The sequence below is a fragment of the Poromitra crassiceps genome (assembly GCF_964638095.1).
Source record: "Poromitra crassiceps genome assembly, chromosome: 2".
NCBI classification, from domain to species: domain Eukaryota; kingdom Metazoa; phylum Chordata; class Actinopteri; order Beryciformes; family Melamphaidae; genus Poromitra; species Poromitra crassiceps.
In genome coordinates, this window is record NC_139624.1 from 22,370,702 (window position 1) to 22,388,451 (window position 17,750).

At 43.0% G+C, this 17,750-nt stretch overlaps 1 protein-coding gene across 1 annotated transcript; it reads left to right on the plus strand.

The window, feature by feature from the left end:
- Positions 1-925: 925 nt before the first annotated feature.
- On the plus strand, positions 926-16,567 carry ccdc3a (coiled-coil domain containing 3a; the record flags this gene model as incomplete). Its single annotated transcript, XM_083661515.1, has 4 exons — positions 926-1,122; positions 4,864-5,058; positions 7,112-7,280; positions 16,232-16,567. The coding sequence occupies 4 exons, from the start codon at positions 926-928 to the stop codon at positions 16,565-16,567; spliced, it is 897 nt and encodes a 298-aa protein (XP_083517641.1).
- Positions 16,568-17,750: the final 1,183 nt, after the last annotated feature.

Here is a 17,750-nt window from a genome sequence, read left to right on the forward strand (position 1 = left end):
TGTATATAATATGATGTATGTATAATGTATATAATATGATGTATTATATAGGCTAATTATAGCTACATTAAAGTGATGCTTACACATTAATACATCAATAATTCAATAATATAATATATAGGCTATTCTATTATTCTGAAGTGGGCCATTCTGCAGAGTACATTTACTTGTGTTGCTTTAAGTATGTTGGTGCAAATACTTTTGTACTTTTAGCCTAGCCTACTTAGTAACATTTTGAATGGAGGACTTTTACTTGTAACAGAGTATTCTTTTATATTGTGGTATTTCTACTTTTAGTAGCCTATTTAAGTGATCAGAGTACTTATTCCACCACTCACTCACTGCACTGTGTAGTACACTGCTGTAGGCGAGAAGTCGGACACAACCAATAGCGCGTGAATGCAACACTGTTTTGGCAGGCGAATGGGAGGAGTCAGATGTCGGATATTCCCCACCAGCACGTGAACGCGGCATTGGGCACTTTGGCTCAGACTTGACGCACCAGCAGCAGATTGATGGGATGAAAACAAGCACACACAGACTGGCAAACAGAGAGACAGACAAAGAGCAACAGGTTGGACTTGTGTTTTCTGCAACATTATCTGGATTTACGACAAGTTTCATTCACTTTAAACCAACCTGGAAACATCTGAAGGACGGTGTCTGTGCAGGTTCATTTAAATTGCAAAAACCGATTAAGTGAATTTCGTGTGAAAATTGAGTTCAGTCAAGCAGAGAGCATCCTCACGAGTTTTGGCAACCATCAACGACTCCCCCGACACCTGCAACTTTCTGTCAGTGTTTTTACTCGCACTCTTAAACCAGCCTGGATGTATGAGAAGTGTTTCAGTGGATAATTTCGGGACTGAAAGTGAAATCCATCATCATTCGGTCCAGTGACGCGTCATTAAAGTGATTGCTGGGAATGTTTGTGGCGGCTCTCCTCCTGCTCCTCTGCGTCTTTACGCACGGCTGCCAGCTGCCGTCCTCCTGGCGGCCGCTGAGCGAGGCGTGCCGCGCGGAGCTGGCGGAGATCATCATCTACGCCCGCGTGCTGGGCATCCATCGGGAGCAGAGCCCGAACCCGGCCGGCCTGTACAACGCGCTGCCCTTCCCGTTCGGGTGCGTAACCTAATGGAAAGCCGTTTAAATATTTATTAGCTCAGTTTATCCGGAATTTATACTCTTAAAGACCCCCCCCCTCCACTCAAAAATGTGTTTTTCTTCTTATTCCTTTCCTTAAATTGAATGTTTGAGCTTCACTGTACAGATTAGAATGATGTCTGAGTGTGTGCAGAGTTTGACACAAATTATCTGTGGAAAGTGGAAGTTGCTCACTGAAAAGGCGATTTCCTACAAGCATGATTTGTGACATCACATGGAACCAATCCCTGCCTAGTATTCAGCAGGGGGGGGGGGGTGAGGGGAAAAGAGGGGATCATTTTAAGGATTTTAACAAGATAATTTAACTTTTTTGTGTGTGGAGAACCATATCAGACACAAATTATTAGTCAAAGTAGAGTATTTTATAGGCTATATCTTAAAACATGACTTAAGGGGTCTTCAATAATAATATCAACAACTGACTAGAAATGTTATTGAAGATGTCATTCTGACTAATCAAAACAACGGAGATATCTGTCATTCATTCTTACTATTCCACAATTGTCATTGAGCCACAGCTTAATTCTTTCTAGACAAATGATAAATGGTTTCTCATCATTACAGACATCTAGGCCAGGGGCGGTTCTAGGCCGTTTTTGGGTGGGCTTTAGCCCACCCAAAAATAGTCTCAGCCCACCCAAAAAAATAGAGGCAAAAAAAACTTTTTTTTTTTTTTTTTTTTTTTTTTTAATCCCTCTCCAAATCCATGGTGGTCATTAGTAGCAGTTTCTGACTACACTCAATGCGCTGTGTGCATGTTCCCCCCCCCCCTCTATGTTCTTAGGGTGGGCTGAGACAAAAATTTAGGGGGGGTTCAGCCCACCCGAAAAGTTTCTAGAACCGCGGCTGCGCAGGCGCTCCCTCCTCCATCTATCTGCCTAATCCCACATCACTTCACACAGGTCACACACACAGTACAGCAGTGAAGTGGTCCTCCACATTTCACACAATCGTTCTCCCCACTCATGATCAATGAAACTGAGGTGAGCATTGAGCAGTCAGAGTCGTTAGTAGTTACTTAATTAGCGCATATTGATATTCAAATTAGCACGTAACGTTGTCGTAGGCTAAACAAAAGAACTTGTCGCTGTGCCTGCCAGACAAACAGGTGGACTGGAGGAAGGTAGGTAGGCTACCATGGCACCAGCCAGCCATGTCATGCTAGCTCGCAGTAAGCGGGTGTAAATGGATGTGATGTTTTTTGAGAAACATATGGGCATAAGTGACAAACATTTTCAAACGGGTCCCTTGTTATCTGAATGAAATTAAGCCCTTCAGAATCGCAAGTGGCTGCTTTACACAGCCTGTCTGATGTGATGATGACGATAGCTTAACATGCGTGCATGGCATCACTTATGTCTTGCTGTGATGTTAGTTCAGTATCTCAATAAAAGTTCTTACAGGCTTGTTATTTCCCTCTAAGGCAGGGATGTCAGAGATACGGCCCGCGGGCCGGATCCGGCCCACGGGCAGGTTTCATCCGGCCCGCGAGATGTTTTGGAATATTAAAAAAAATATATATATATATTATTATTATTATTAAATTCGCACCCCATTATCATGAACTACGTGTGGCTAATAAGCAAGCTAAGAGTTCATTCATAAGTTAATTAACCTGCACTACAAGGAAGTATGTCAGTAGGTCATCAGGTGTAAACAAAGCCGCCATGATGCAACGCTGGAATTGAATCGCGCATTCAGCTACCTACCAAAAAACAAAAGAATCAACAAGATCAGGCGCGGACTGCATAATCGGGCACGTCGGGCAAATGCCCGGTGGCCTGGCCTGGCCTGCAAAAAAAAAAAAAAAAAAAGAATTGTGCCCGCAGTCAGGCCACTCACTGAACAGCAGGCCAGGCGCCGCCTACTGGTTTACTAGTGGTTTTATTACTTTATTCAGGATTAAAGTGGGTGCATCTTATTGTAAAATTGGACTTGGCCCAAATTGGGCTTCAAACGGCCCAAATCGGGCTTCAAACGGCCCAAATCTGGCTTTAAACTACCCAAATTGGGCTTCAAACGGCCCACATCTGGCTTCAAACGGCCCAAATTGAGCTTTAAACGGCCCAAATTTTTCTGACGCCGGCACGCGCGTCGGCCCGTATCGGCCTGGCCTGCTTGGTATCTAATGCCCGGCCTGAATTATGATCCCAGTCCGCCCCTGAACAAGATGCTGTCGAAAAAGAGAAAGGTTGACACGGAATGCAGGCAGTTTCAAGAGAAATGGAAAGAGCAGTATTTCTTTTGTGAAGTAAATGGGTAAATGAGTCGAATTGATTTTAGTAAAAAAAAAATCCGGCCCCCATGAGGTCTCAGTTGAACAAATCCGGCCCTCTACCTAATATGAGTCTGACACCCCTGCTCTAAGGGAGTGCAAGGCAGATATTTAAACAGCCTTGTTTGTGTACAGTACCAGTGGCATGGGAGTAATAAAAAGGGATTAAGGACCAGGACCCCTGGTGGTCAGTAAGATGGGCTGGTTGAGCCAATGTTAAAATGATCTTTATTTATTATTTATTTTTGCTTTAAAACTATTTTTTAATTTTCTGCTTAAAGTTCATGAAAAAAGTGCCATTCTTGTTTTTTCACACAATAATTTCATAATACCATTTGTAATGCCACCGTTGTAGTGCTGTTTTTCAAAATTAAAGTACATTTTCTCAGATTTATTGGTGTCTTTCTAGTCACACAATTTAATAGTCAGTGTTTCCCATACACTGATCTATTTGTGGTGGTACACCCTACATAGATTTTGACCCCCACAAATACTGCCACATATTAATTTCAACTAGTTGACTGCAAACTCCTGTTTTAGTGCTTACAGTATATTATTATCTTGTCGGAATATTATTCCAGCCAATAAGTTAGGAAGTTCCCTTTTGATTTAATTTTACTTTTGTTTTGCCTACAAAGCAAAATGTTACTTTACTTGAAACTCCCCTGAAGTGATTTTGGTATTATTTATGCAAGCATAATTCTACCATATAGTAACCTGTATGCAGAATATATATAGTATATATAGGGAAACAATTATTTTTTCATTGCTGTAAAACCACAGAACGGTAAAGAAGATATTGATGTGTGTAGTTCTTCATAGATCTAGTCTCTTCATTTTGATCTCAAAGTGCGCCAGTTTGATCCATTTTTACTTGAAACTGTACAAAATTTTCTTCCGGGGGGGCATGCCCCCGGACCCCCCTAGGGGTTCAGTGGTCCATGACCTTTGGGTGGGCTGAGCCCACCCAAAGCTCTGATGCTAAAACCGCCCCTGATCTAGGCTACAATTCAGTTGCAGGCATTTTGACTATAGTCATCAGTGTTGTAGTCAAGTCACTATATCTCGAGTCAAGTCTCGAGTAGCCAATGTAGAGTCTGAGGTCAGAGTTGAACGTGAGTGTGAATCCACGTTGCACACTGCCCTTACACAAAACCAAATCATGTCACGGTATTAATATAGCTATCAATATCTTGTGCCAAATTATTAAGGCCTGTTACAAAAAATGAAAAAAAAAGTATTGATCAAGTCTCCAAATTAACAAGTTGGTTTTCTGAGGTAGAGACCAAGTATAAGCCATCTAGAGTTTCCTGTCTCTACCTGCACATTGTTTTGTTGTTTTCATTGTGTCCATTTCTGTAAAAAAATAAAATAAACATAAACATACCCAGTCTAGCTATTAAATGTGAAAGAGCTTGCCCTAGGTACGGCTATGACTCGGGTGGCGTGGCGGAGGAAGGGCTGCTGTACTTGGCGGAGGTGGAGCTGCTGTGTGACCAGGCGTGGGGCAGCATGTTGGAGGTGCCGGCCGGCTCCCGCCTCAACCTCACTGGCCTGGGCTACCTGTCCTGCCAGTCACACACCGTCATGGAGAACTACTCCTACATCTTCTTCCTCAGGTGAAGTCCCTATACCGCACACTTTCTCAACTGCTCGGGCACATCTCTCTCCACACTCTCAATAATATTATAAAACACAATCTCTAATATTCTAACACAGTTTTTCCTTGATCGATTGGACATGCTTCTCCAAGCTGAGGTCCACATTCTCAAAAAGTGGACACGGCCATCTAAAGCAGTGATTCTCTCTTTTTCCATATCAAGGACCCTACTGTACTTTAGTCAACATTAGAGCCATGGACCCTCATTTGACCATGAGATCTTGTCTATTTGATCCAAATCGGAGGATATGATTTTGTCGTTTTTCAAAACTACAGGAGCTGTATTGAGAGATAACAGTGAAACTATGATCAAAACAGTCATTCTTCTACTCTAACTGTATTAACATCTTATATTAATGAAATGATGGTGAAGTTTAACAATTTGTCCTTTTCCTGGGTACCACCGGGATGCCCTCAAGGACCCCTGGTGGTCCCCGGACCCCACGTGGAAAACCACTGATTTAAAGCCTTGACACAAATTACAGAACTACAACACCCACAAATCCTCTGGACTGACAGAAATGACCAGGCTGATGAGGAATGAAGTAGTAAACATCATAATCAACACTTCTACCTCTTTACTGTCATCATACATACAAACAGACGCATGTAAAAACCAAAACTGACAAATCTTTTGTATGTGAAACAGTGATATTACATAATATTACAACAGATGTCTGATTGGAAAAGGAAATAAAATCTGGATAAAATAAATCCTTAAAATGATGGAAAAAAGATTGGTGAAACATGTTTCACATTCAGTAATCCTATGTAGATAAACCTAATATGGACAGTTTTGATGTCAGAATCTTGTGTTCATAAAGATATGATCTGAAAGCAGGATTTATTATTATCCTCCCCCCCCCAAATAAATAAATAAATAAAATAAGAGTCTGTTTTGAAGTGTGTGTCCAGTGTTTTGAGAGCGTGAACCTCAGTTTGGAGAAACAAGTCGAATAAACAACAATTAAACAAACAACAATAAACAACAATTAAAAAAATGGACTAACTGTTTGTCAGTCCAAAATCATCACACACACACACACACACACACACACACATGACCGCACACACACGCACGCATGCACGCCCACACACACGCTCACACGCACACACACGGAATCTCTTCGACACACTCACTAAATCAGCACTCACTCACAGTCATTCTCTCCAACATGTACACATGCATGAACAGGTATTTGGATGAGAAGAGCCGCAGCACCGCCTGCTATTGCTCTGTGATCGTTGAGCTGTGTGATCACTGGACAGGCGACCTGTCAATCACACCCCAAAACATAGTCTGATTTATCATCTATTTGACTCTAAATGGGACCATAATTGACAAAATGATCATCATGCTGTATTGAAGAATACTTGAAATTAGCGATTGAGACATAAACTCATTAGGAAAGTGTTCACTGAGGTAAATCAAGTGAGAAGTAGGGTCATTTTCCCAATGACTTCTATACAATCAGACTTGTTTTGCAGCCATAGACTGGTTAAATGGGTGAGTTATTTAAAATGTCACCCCCGACAGTTGTTGTGAAATTAGATACAGTATAAAGACCAAAACCGTTTTTTGAACCAGGCTGTAAACATGTTTATTTCTGATGTAAAGTTGGGCATGTTAAAGGTACATTCAGCGATGTTTTTGTTAAGTGGCTCTATATTCTGACAGCAATCGCTGAAATAGAGTGTTTGGTCAGTGACTTGAAACCCCCCGCTGTCCTCTATTTCTCTCCTGTAGTCCTGCATGCCGTAACTCAGGGATGGTGGCATTGGATTCGGGGTGAAAAAATACACATAGTCCTTTTATAGCCATCACGATCCGACCTTCCGTTTTCCAGAAAATTTCAACTTTTCTCTGATTGGATAGTTTGAGGTCGCCGCCAATTTTTATCCAATCAGAGAAAAGTTGACAGAGATTGCCACTTGATACTGTACTACTGACCCATAATAGTGACAATGATAAGATCAATATTGATGGAGTGACTCTCTGTCTTCCGCTGCAGGATGGATGAGAACTACAACCTGCTGCCACATGCTGTCAACTTCCAGGACGCCATCTTTCCCGACACGACCGAGCACCGCCGCACCTTCGCCAGCCTCTTCCAGTTCTCCAACTGCAGCCAGACCCAGGCCAGCTTCAGCCCCGACTGGGACGTCCCAGATGACAGCAGGGTACGCCCCGGCCGCACATCGCACACACACACACACATGCACGCACACATGCACGCACGCATACACACACACACGCGTGTGCACACACACACACACACACACACACACATACACACGCACACACACACACACACACACACACACACACACACGCACACACACATGCACACTGAACTAGCTAAAAACATTTTGGAGATTTGGTTTTCACACGATAGCAATCTTTTACATTAGTTACTGTTCAGGCAATCCTACAAACCAAACTTGCCTTGAGGCTCCAGGTAACAATGGATGCAGTTAGTTTTATCACATATATTTTTATTGAACAAATTCAACCAAACTCCACAATATTTGCAGGTGCTTGGCTTTTTTTTGTGTTACTTTCACAATGTGCAATTGTTGCCAGTTCCCTTAATTTTACAGCCCAAAAAAAATCACAAAAAACATTGCAAATGGCATTACAATTTTTGAGAAAAGTTGCCATTGGTATTGGCATTGGTAGTAGGCTAGTTAGGAGAGAGAGAAAAAAAGTCCCCTTAACTTGCAATTTTTGCCAGTTTCCGCTATTTTACAACAACAAAAAACAAAAACAAAAACAAAAGAATCACATAAAACATTGCAAATCGCATTGCAAGTTTTTGAGAAAAGCCGCTTGAAAATCTAACCTTTTTGATTGCTACAATCACAAAAAACTGCAAAATCCTGGAGGGATTGCTATGCACTCAAACTAGTCTTCTAGCTGGCTTGCTGGCTAACAAGGCAAGAGTCACATAAACAAATTGGATTAAAATGTGTCAGACGATGGTTTTGTACGCGGGAGACAAGGTTCTGGCTAGCATTAGCATCGCTAACGTTAGCTAGTGCTCAGTATTTGGATATCTTCTCTAAAGAAGGTTTTTACTAAACCAAATGTGCATAAAACAAAGTTGTGATTTATCAAACGTATAGGTATCTCTAATGGCTGGTTTACCTATTCAAGGTAAACGTGATGCAGAAATGGCAATAAAAATGATAATTTATTCACAAATATGTTTGCTCTCTTCTTATGAGTTATAGATAAGGCTTGTTGTGAATTGTGTCGCGATGGTTTGTCATTTCTTTAAAGTGGGTCCCCAGAAAGTTTGGCAAACACAGAGCTAGACCATATTAGCAGCCAACCTGCTAATACCGTGTTCACGACAACTCGGTACGCAGGAAAAAATGGGCTCCGACCTGTAAAAAATGAATTGAACGGTTGTTGAGGTCGCAATTACAGGTCGGAAATTCGGGTATAATTTTTAGCTCCGATTTGTCCGAGTTGATGTCATCAAAGTGTTTGTTGACCTAATTTGAGGTGTAATTATACAATATGTGATTTTATTCTTTAGATTTCGCTCTGATTATAGTATAGCAATATGTTGAATTCAACAGCTATTTTACCAATGAAATTAGATAGCTGGGTATGTTTTCAAAAATGGAGAGAATGCACACCATAAAATCTCAGCGAGGTGCCGGTGACGGACAAGAATCTATAAAAAGAGTAGAAACCGCACACTCTGGCTCCGATGCAATGAATTTAATAAAAAGACAACGTTTCGGCCTGGTGGCCTTTGTCAAGTCATGTACAAACAAGGTGAAGAGCACAGTCTTGTAACAGAGACACACCTAGACCACAGGTGCAGCCAATCAATTAGAATCAGGTGCAGCCAATCAATTAGGATCAGTCAGTCACTGCAAGTGAATGAGAACTTACAAGTGATCCAAGTGTGAAAAGCACAATTTTCCAATGACAAAAAAGTTACAATATATAATCTTTACAGCCAAACAAACAATGAATGGGTAAAATCATCCAGAGTGAGAATTCACAAAGGAGATGGTGTTACAAAGTTACAATGGACCTCTTTCACAGCTGCCACCCTGCATCCAAAAGGCAGGAAGGAGGTGCAACCAACCCACCAACCAGGGACCCAGGACCGGAACACCTAAATGAACCAAAGACAGGAGACCCTGGTTGAGGTTTTAGTGCACCCACGCCACCCCCACCCAAGACACAAAATGGCCGCTGCGAAAGAGGCCCTCCGCAAAAAAACACATAGTGGGCCAAACAAGGCTAATACAGCTCCAAGTGGAGACAAATTACAAAATATTTACAGAGTATTTACAAAACAGGCCCTAGGATGCAAAGTGAGCATCAGACCCCTAGGGGGCGTCATAAACAGTACATCCTAGTCAACCGATGCAGTGAAAAGGCCTAGTGACGTCAATTTCCCTGTAAGGAAAAATTATAAGAAACATTTTAGTTCAAAATCAATATTTAGACCAAAAGGAGATAAGGTGTTTAGATAGTGAATATAAAAGTGCTCCCTCCTAGAAAGGAGATTCTCTAGGTTCCCACCTCTCCTAGGGAGGGAGACCTTCTCTATCCCAATGTATCTGAGCGAGGAGATGGGGTGATTCTCCTCTACAAAATGGGCTGCTACAGGGTAGTTGAGATTCTTACACCTGATGGTACTGCGGTGTTCGGAAATACGGGTTTTTAATTCCCTGCTGGTTTTACCTACATAAGACTTACCACAGGGGCAGGTGATGAGGTAAATAACTGATTTGGTGTAACAGGTGATAACCCCTTTAATGGGGATGGGCTTCCCGGTGTGGGGGTGCTGAAAGGTGCTACATCGGTGGGTGAAGTTACATTGAGCACAAGCCCCACAGCGGCGGTTACCATCTGGAATAGGTGCCAACACTGTTTGAGAAGGCACAACAGAAATAGGGGGTAAATCGGAGTTAACTAACCGATCTCTTAAATTAACACCTCGTTTGAAAACAACCAAAGGGGGATCCTTAAAGATGTTCTGTAAACTAGTATCCGTTTTGAGTATATGCCAATGGTTATTGATAACCCCTTTAATCTGCTCAGAACATTTAGAATATTGGGTGGTCAAAATGATGGAGGGATTTTTGGTCTTAGCCTTTCTCTGGAAAAGATCATCCCTGGGTCTGTCGTTGATTCGTTTAACAGCTGTATTTATTTGAGTTGCCTTATACCCCCTTAAACTAAACTTGTCTTTCATGTCAGAAAGGTTTCTTTCAAAATCAGACTTTCTACTACAGATTCTTTTTACTCTACAGAATTGGCTATATGGAAGGCTGTTTTTTAAAGGAAGAGGATGACAAGAGTCAGCTCTCAAGAGACTGTTGCGTGCAGTAGATTTAATGAAAAGATCAGAATACAACGTGTGGTTCTCACGTATAACCCATAGATCTAAGAAACTAATGCGGTTGGGTGAATAATCCATAGTGAATGTCAGATATTCAGAACAATTGTTTAAATAACCAAAAAATGCATGCAACTGTTCTGTGTTACCCTTCCATAACACAAAAATGTCATCTATGTATCTTTTCCATACAATTATGTTAGATGAAAAAATGTTATTTGTATAAACAAACAATTCTTCAAAAAGAGCCATGTAGAGGTTGGAGAAGGAGGGGGCAAATGGGCTTCCCATAGCCACACCTCTTTTTTGGAGGAACCAGTGGTCTAGGTGTGTCTCTGTTACAAGACTGTGCTCTTCACCTTGTTTGTACATGACTTGACAAAGGCCACCAGGCCGAAACGTTGTCTTTTTATTAAATTCATTGCATCGGAGCCAGAGTGTGCGGTTTCTACTCTTTTTATAGCTGGGTATGTTTTAACATGATAATGTTAACATGATAATGTAATAGCTGGATACCTAGCTGTGGTGTCAACACCCAGTCTCTAGTCTTTGTTCAGTGACACTTTTAGCATCAAATGTTGCAAAAGATTCAGAACACTGTCTGCCCAAGGTGGTTATCTGCCTTATTTATTTCACACTGTGGGATAGGTCACAGTATTTCACCACACCACTATTAAGGACACAATGTTAGGCAAACAACAGATGACTAAATAAATGGTTAATTTTATCATTAAATGACAACAATAAAGAGCTACATTGAGCCATTCTGGGAGGAAATGCATGTCGCATCATGAGAATACTTTGAATTGAATTCAACTGGATTGTAACTTATTGGAGATGAATTGCATCAAATTAGTGCTATAGAGCTCAACATTCACGTGACACTGCGGTTCCGGAAGAGTATTTCCCCATTCATAGTCTGCAATGAGATTTTGATTATAGCCATAATGTCGTCTTAACCACCCAAGGTAGACTCACCACGGGTGAGGTAGTTGTGAAACGATGGTGTTCGTGTAGTTGACACAAATTGGTTTGATATCATCCTTGTTTATTTTTAATAATTTTGTATTCAAAGTCATGGAGAACTACTACACTACCCACAATTCTAAAGTGTAATATCGATGTCTTTGATTGGTGGAGCTCGCTGAGCGATCGTTTGTGATTGCTGGAGCACGCTGCTAGGGCATTATTTAAATATATCAGGCTAATCTACTAGGAACCACAACTGAGTGACTGAAGGTATATTATCGAAACTATTACGAGTCACGCTGCTTTCAATGCCGGCACGCGTTTTGAAATCCGTTTCCCGGTTCATTCACATTAATGCACGGAAATGAGTTCATCTACGATAACGTTAGCCACACACTCTTGCACACTCTCACTCTTGTACCCAGTTTTTCAATGTTTTGTCAACTCTGAATCAAATGTTTTATGGCCACGATTCTCTAGCTGGCCGGTTGGCTTGGTTCCAGGCTTAAATCTCTTTAGATAAGGATTTTTCAAAAGGTGATGGTGAAAAGTGAATGGTGAGATTCTGTTCTGGAACCCAAGGTGACGTCACAATGTCATGTGACGGTTGAGCTCTATATCGTTCTCTATCGAATTGTTACAACTGTATAGTTTTTGTATCTTATTGCAGACCATGTGTCGAGATGCGTCTCATTATCATCTGAGAGGGAAAGATACACACCTCTAGTATGAACACATCACACACGATCCACCGGTACTAGGTTTTGACTTAGTCTTGTTTGGGTGGTGGTGATTGTTTGTTTGTTTGTTTGTGTGTGTGTGTGTGTGTGTGTGTGTGTGTGTGCGTCCGTGCGTGCGTGTTGGGGGGGCTTTGGTTCGAAACAGCTGGAAAGACAAATCCTACCTGCTCGCAAAATGTCACACACACACACCACACACACACACACACACACTGCTTGCAAAATGACACACGCACGCACACACTCACACCTCAGTTTAACAGTCCAGCTGCTCCACCATGTAGCAATTAAAGTTTATTCTGCTGCTGACCTCAGTGGACAGGAGAGTTAGCTAAATGGCTAACGTGTGTTTGTGTGTGTGTTTGGTTGTGACTCTGCAGACAGGAATGTGGTGAGGATCACTACAAACAGTTTTACCTAAACAGACGCCCTCTGGCACTGTGCAGGAACTACACACAATGTGCTCCGGTCACAATTCTAATTGTTTGAGACTTGACCAACAGAAGACTTGGGACTTGGGTTCTGCTGACTTATGACTCTGACTTGTACTTTGATGACTTGAAAAGGTTTCTAAAGTCTTGACTTGAGATCTTGTGTTTGTGTAAAGGGGTGTGTGTGTGTGTGTGTGTGTGTGTGTGTGTGTGCGTGTGCGTGCGTGTGCGTGCGGTCCTCTGTCTTCCATTCTGTGTTGTCTTGCCTGAGTTCTCAGCTCCAGTCTCCGGTCCGGCCGGGTGTCAGGTTCCTAATGAAGAGCAGTGAGGTCAGAGGTCAGGGGGTCAGGGGTTAAACACGCTGCTTATTGAAAAGACAAGCAGTCACATGACCAGGTCCTGACCCGAGGTGGGACGGACAAACAGGTGTTCCTGCAGTTTACACAGGAATTTGACCGGAATATCTGATGTCTAAGCGTGTTTGAGTACTTAGAAAAGTGCTATATATAAATCCAACAAATTATTATTATTATCATGTGATAATTTGCCCCATTTTACCATTTACCATTTGAGGACTTTCCACTTTTTCTTACACCTTCTCTTTCTCTCTGTGCATCTCTCTGTCTTTTTCTGTTTCCAAAAAACGTCAAAAACAATGTTTTGCTTTATATTTCAGCCCCCCCCTCTCTCTCTCTCTCTCTTTCAATTTCAATTCAATTCAATGAGCTTTACTGGCATGATGTACTACTGTACATGTGCACATCAATGAGGGACGCCCTGCTGACTGACCCCAAGGAGATAAACGACCGTTTTAGGGAGTTTTACAGTGAACTCTACTCGTCTAAGTGTGATGCTGCTCGATCTGATTTGAACGACTTCTTTGACCCTCTCGAAACACCCAAACTTAGCGACGCTGCCAGAGAGGAAGAATCGGATTAAAAGCAGATCTTTTGGGGTGCCCTGCTGGTGGCTCACCTGGTACAGTGCATACCATAAGGGCTTTAGTCCTTCCCGTGGCTGGCCCGGGTTCCAGTCCGACCCGTGGCCTCTTGCCGCATGTCATCCCCTCCCGCTCTCCTGTCCTGTCCAATAAAGGCAAAACTTAAAACAACAACAACAACAGGTGTCTTCAGCACCAGGGTCTTCTGAACCCAGTCTCCAGTCCTCAGCAGCATGGTGGGAAGCAGACGGTCAGCAGCAGGACACTTCCCCCTCTTCTCTGCTCAAACCTTCAATTCACTTCAATTAGCCCCTCTGCCTCAGGCTGCAGCCACTGGCACCGGAATAGCGGGCAACAAGAAGACTATGGCTGTGTGAAACACAAGGAACCTGTCTATCACCTACAGTAGCTACCTAAGTAGGTACCTGCTTAATTAGGTCCCTTGTTTGAATGTAGGTGACAGAGAAAGAATTGGTTTCAGATGTCCTCAAGGTAGCATCGTACGCCGGGGTCAGCCAGATAAATATGTGATTATCTATCATATGAAATATGATTCAAATATGACTGTCTAGCTGTCAACTTGAGGCTCACGTTGAAGTAAAGCTTTAATAGCCTGACATCGCCAGACCGATTCACAAATGCATCTGCCCGAGCAAAACATGTCGTCAGATAATATTCCCCCAGGCTAGGCTACTAGCTAGCAGTGTCCCGATTCCAGTCAGTTAGGATGCTTCCTACTATCGGTCAAAAGTGACTTTCCCGACACCGTACAAAACCACTATCTGCACTAAAATGAAGTCATGTTTGACGTTATTGACGATCTGAAAATAAAAATTATAGATGTTTGTCAAACGTTCTGTCACTTTGTCCTCTATCGAGAGGCAAACAGAAGTTTGGGACTATCTTTGTTGGTTAGCAGGGTCGCAAGGTATTATGGGATATCCTATCCCACCTAAGGAACCATTGCATGCTTCCTCAAAAAAACGAAAAAATTTCAAGTTCCTACCTAGAAATGCTACCTATAGTTGATTCCTTGCGTTGCATAAACTGCCAATTTCTCCCCCCACTTTTAGGTGTTATGTAATAAAGTGGTAACTTCTAACTGTTAAAGGATGGCTTTACCGGTAATCGACCCACTTTGTATCATTAATAATCTCGGTAATATAAGCACATGAAAGTGTTTACCTTCTCTCTCTGTTTTCCTCCTCTGCCAAAGCACTCCGTTCTGACACGCTTTACATCACAAGGCGTCACAACGGAGCTGCGGAAGTTCTGCTCGAGAAGCAGAATCTGCTCTGAGGGCGGCTGTTATTGTTGATTTTTTTTTAAATATGCAAGCCATAATGACTTGTAGCTGGTGGGGGCAGAGTTTCTGCAGGCAGCAGCAGGAGCATTTTTCTCCGTGATGTTGAAGTTGGGCTGTGTTTAGCCCATGGCACACCCATGAAACATGATCTGGCAGTTGTTGGATAATGTTTTATTGGTGTGCCATGGGCTTTAGGCCTACTGTTTTTAGTGCAGGAATTCAGCAATGTTCAGTAGTGGAAATAACATTCATTCTACTTCATCATTCAGCCAACGTCAACTAAATACATGTCTACTCTGCTGGGTGTTTTCTGACCCAAACTATCCCATCCAATTAACTCTACCTCTCTCTCTCTCTCTCTCCCTCTCTCTCTCTGATCACCCTTCACCTAACTCATTGCAATACAGTTGTGTACTGACATGTTCCTCATTTGTATCATTCTGAACATGCACACACACACACACACACACACACACACGCACACACACACACACGCACGCACATATGCATGCACGCACACGCACACACACACACGCACGCACACACACACACACACACACACACACACACACACACACACACACACACACGCACGCACATTATGCATGCACTCACTCACACACACACACACACACACACACACACACACACACACACACACACACACACACACACACACACACTTTGCCTTGTCATGTCCTCTAAGCAGTGTTTATACAGATGATGCTAAGCAGCAGGCAGGTAACAACAGGATGTTTTGACAGGTGCTGTGTGTGTGTGTGTGTGTGTGTGTGTGTGTGTGTGTGTGTGTGTGTGTGTGTGTGTGTGTGTCGTGCGTGTGTGTGTGTGTGTGTGTGTCTGAGCGGCGTCACACTGAGCATTTGAAGAGTCGACACTTTAAAAAATGCCCTGTTTTGAAACAGATTCCTCTCCTGCGTTCACAGTGAGATGTTATCTCATCATGACTATGGAAACAAATACAAACACGTTCTGTATTATCAGCAGCCCTGATCTATTGTGAGTCCATGCAACATCAATCTCTCTCTCTCTCTCTCTCTCTCTCTCTCTGAGATAGAAATTAAGTTGAAGAAAATGAGACAAACTGCATAATAAATAGACATAAAGATATACATTCATCACATAGAATATTTCTGGACAGTAACAATAACAGTGATGATAAAAAAGTTAAATAGAGTAATAGTTTACAGAGTTGATGTGTTTCTTAGATTATGGCATGACATCATCATGACATAATTTACTGAGCTGAGCACAGAGTTCTACTGTTTCAACATTGTTTGCAGTTGATCTTGAGATTGTTAAAGTTCTCTATTGTTTCAGAAATGTTTGAAACCTCTCTGTCTGTCGGTCCTCCAGCTGCTGTGCTCGTCGGTCCAGGCGGCGCTGTTTGAGGAGGAGGACCGTGGGCGCGTGCTGCGCGAGCGCCTGGCGGCGGCCGAGCAGGTCGAGGAGGAGTTGAGGGAGCGCGTGGCTGCGGTCGAACGGAAGAACGGGCAGCTGAGGGAGCGCGTGCGGAAGGTGAAGCGCTCTCTGCGGAGCGCCAGGCAGGCGACGCGCCAGGCGCAGCGGGAGGCCCGGGAGCTGCAGGAGAGGCTGCGCCGCGCGGAGCACCACCCCAACGCCATCACGCAGGAGGAGCCTCCGCCCGGACGCTACGCTAGCACGGCGCTACGCAAGAGGACGCCACTTTAACCCAACACGCCCCACCCCCTTCGGACTGGAAGCCGGGTCTGGAGAATGAGAGACTGCTGGGCGGTCTCTAAGTACGGGACAAATCAACCCAGGCTCACAAAGAATTGTGACATAGTAACATTGGTCCACAGCCCAAAGACGATGTAGTTTCACAAAAAACGTCTTGAAAATTGTTAGAACGTAACATTTGTTTGGACGCTAGAGGTCGTCTCGCGGTGACCTCCCGCAGTCGTTTAGCGTAACGACAGTGATTGAAGTAGGTCAGTGACGCATAAGGGTTAAGGGGTGGTGTTGGGAGATGTTCGAGACCCACCATGTTCCGTATTTTGTCCCGTTTTTAACCGTAACCCAAACCATAACCCTAACCTTAACCAAGTCGTTTTAGTTGCCTAACCTTAACCAAGTCGTTTTAGTTGCCTAACCATAACCAAGTTGTTTTAGTTGCCTAAACTTAGCCGCTGAGTTGAGCTGCGGCTCCCGCGACTCGCTACCGGGCCGGTAGCCGGGAGTCGTAACATCGCGTAGTAACCAAGAAACCTATAAAGAAGGAACAGACATCACTCACGTCACAAAGTTCACATTTTGCATTGCTTTGGGGACAGTTGTATGTTTTCCTTATTATTGGTCTTCAAACAGATCATGGCTCTGTCCAGCAGCTGCAGATAGCTCAACTCAAGACCCTGTTTGGTCCAGAATAGAGTTAGATTAGCTAACTGCTGCACATCATGATACATGACCGAACGGCGCAGGTCAGACCTATTATATAATGTGTTCTCTTTAATCTGGTGGAAGCATTTTTCAATCAAAGATGAAACAACACAGATATGATGGGTTGTAGTGGGACTTAACCTGCCCGCCCCATACACTTCAATAGAAGTGGACCCAAAGTCTGGGCCCAAATGCCAAATGAGAACGTTGTGACGTGAGCGATGTCTTTTCCTTCTTTATACTGTATGGTTCCTTGCATGTCACCAAGAAGTCGCTGTGTACTGAGGCAAAAAGTCAACGCTCACATGCAACAATTTTAGAGGCGCTATTGTGAAAAGATCATGTTTTGCAGTGTGGACGTGTTGGACAAATACATCAACACATACAACACTCACATATGAATAAACACACACATAGAGTCATATAGCCTAAATAAATGTCTGTTTTGCTCTTCTCTACCACTGCCTGTTCTAAC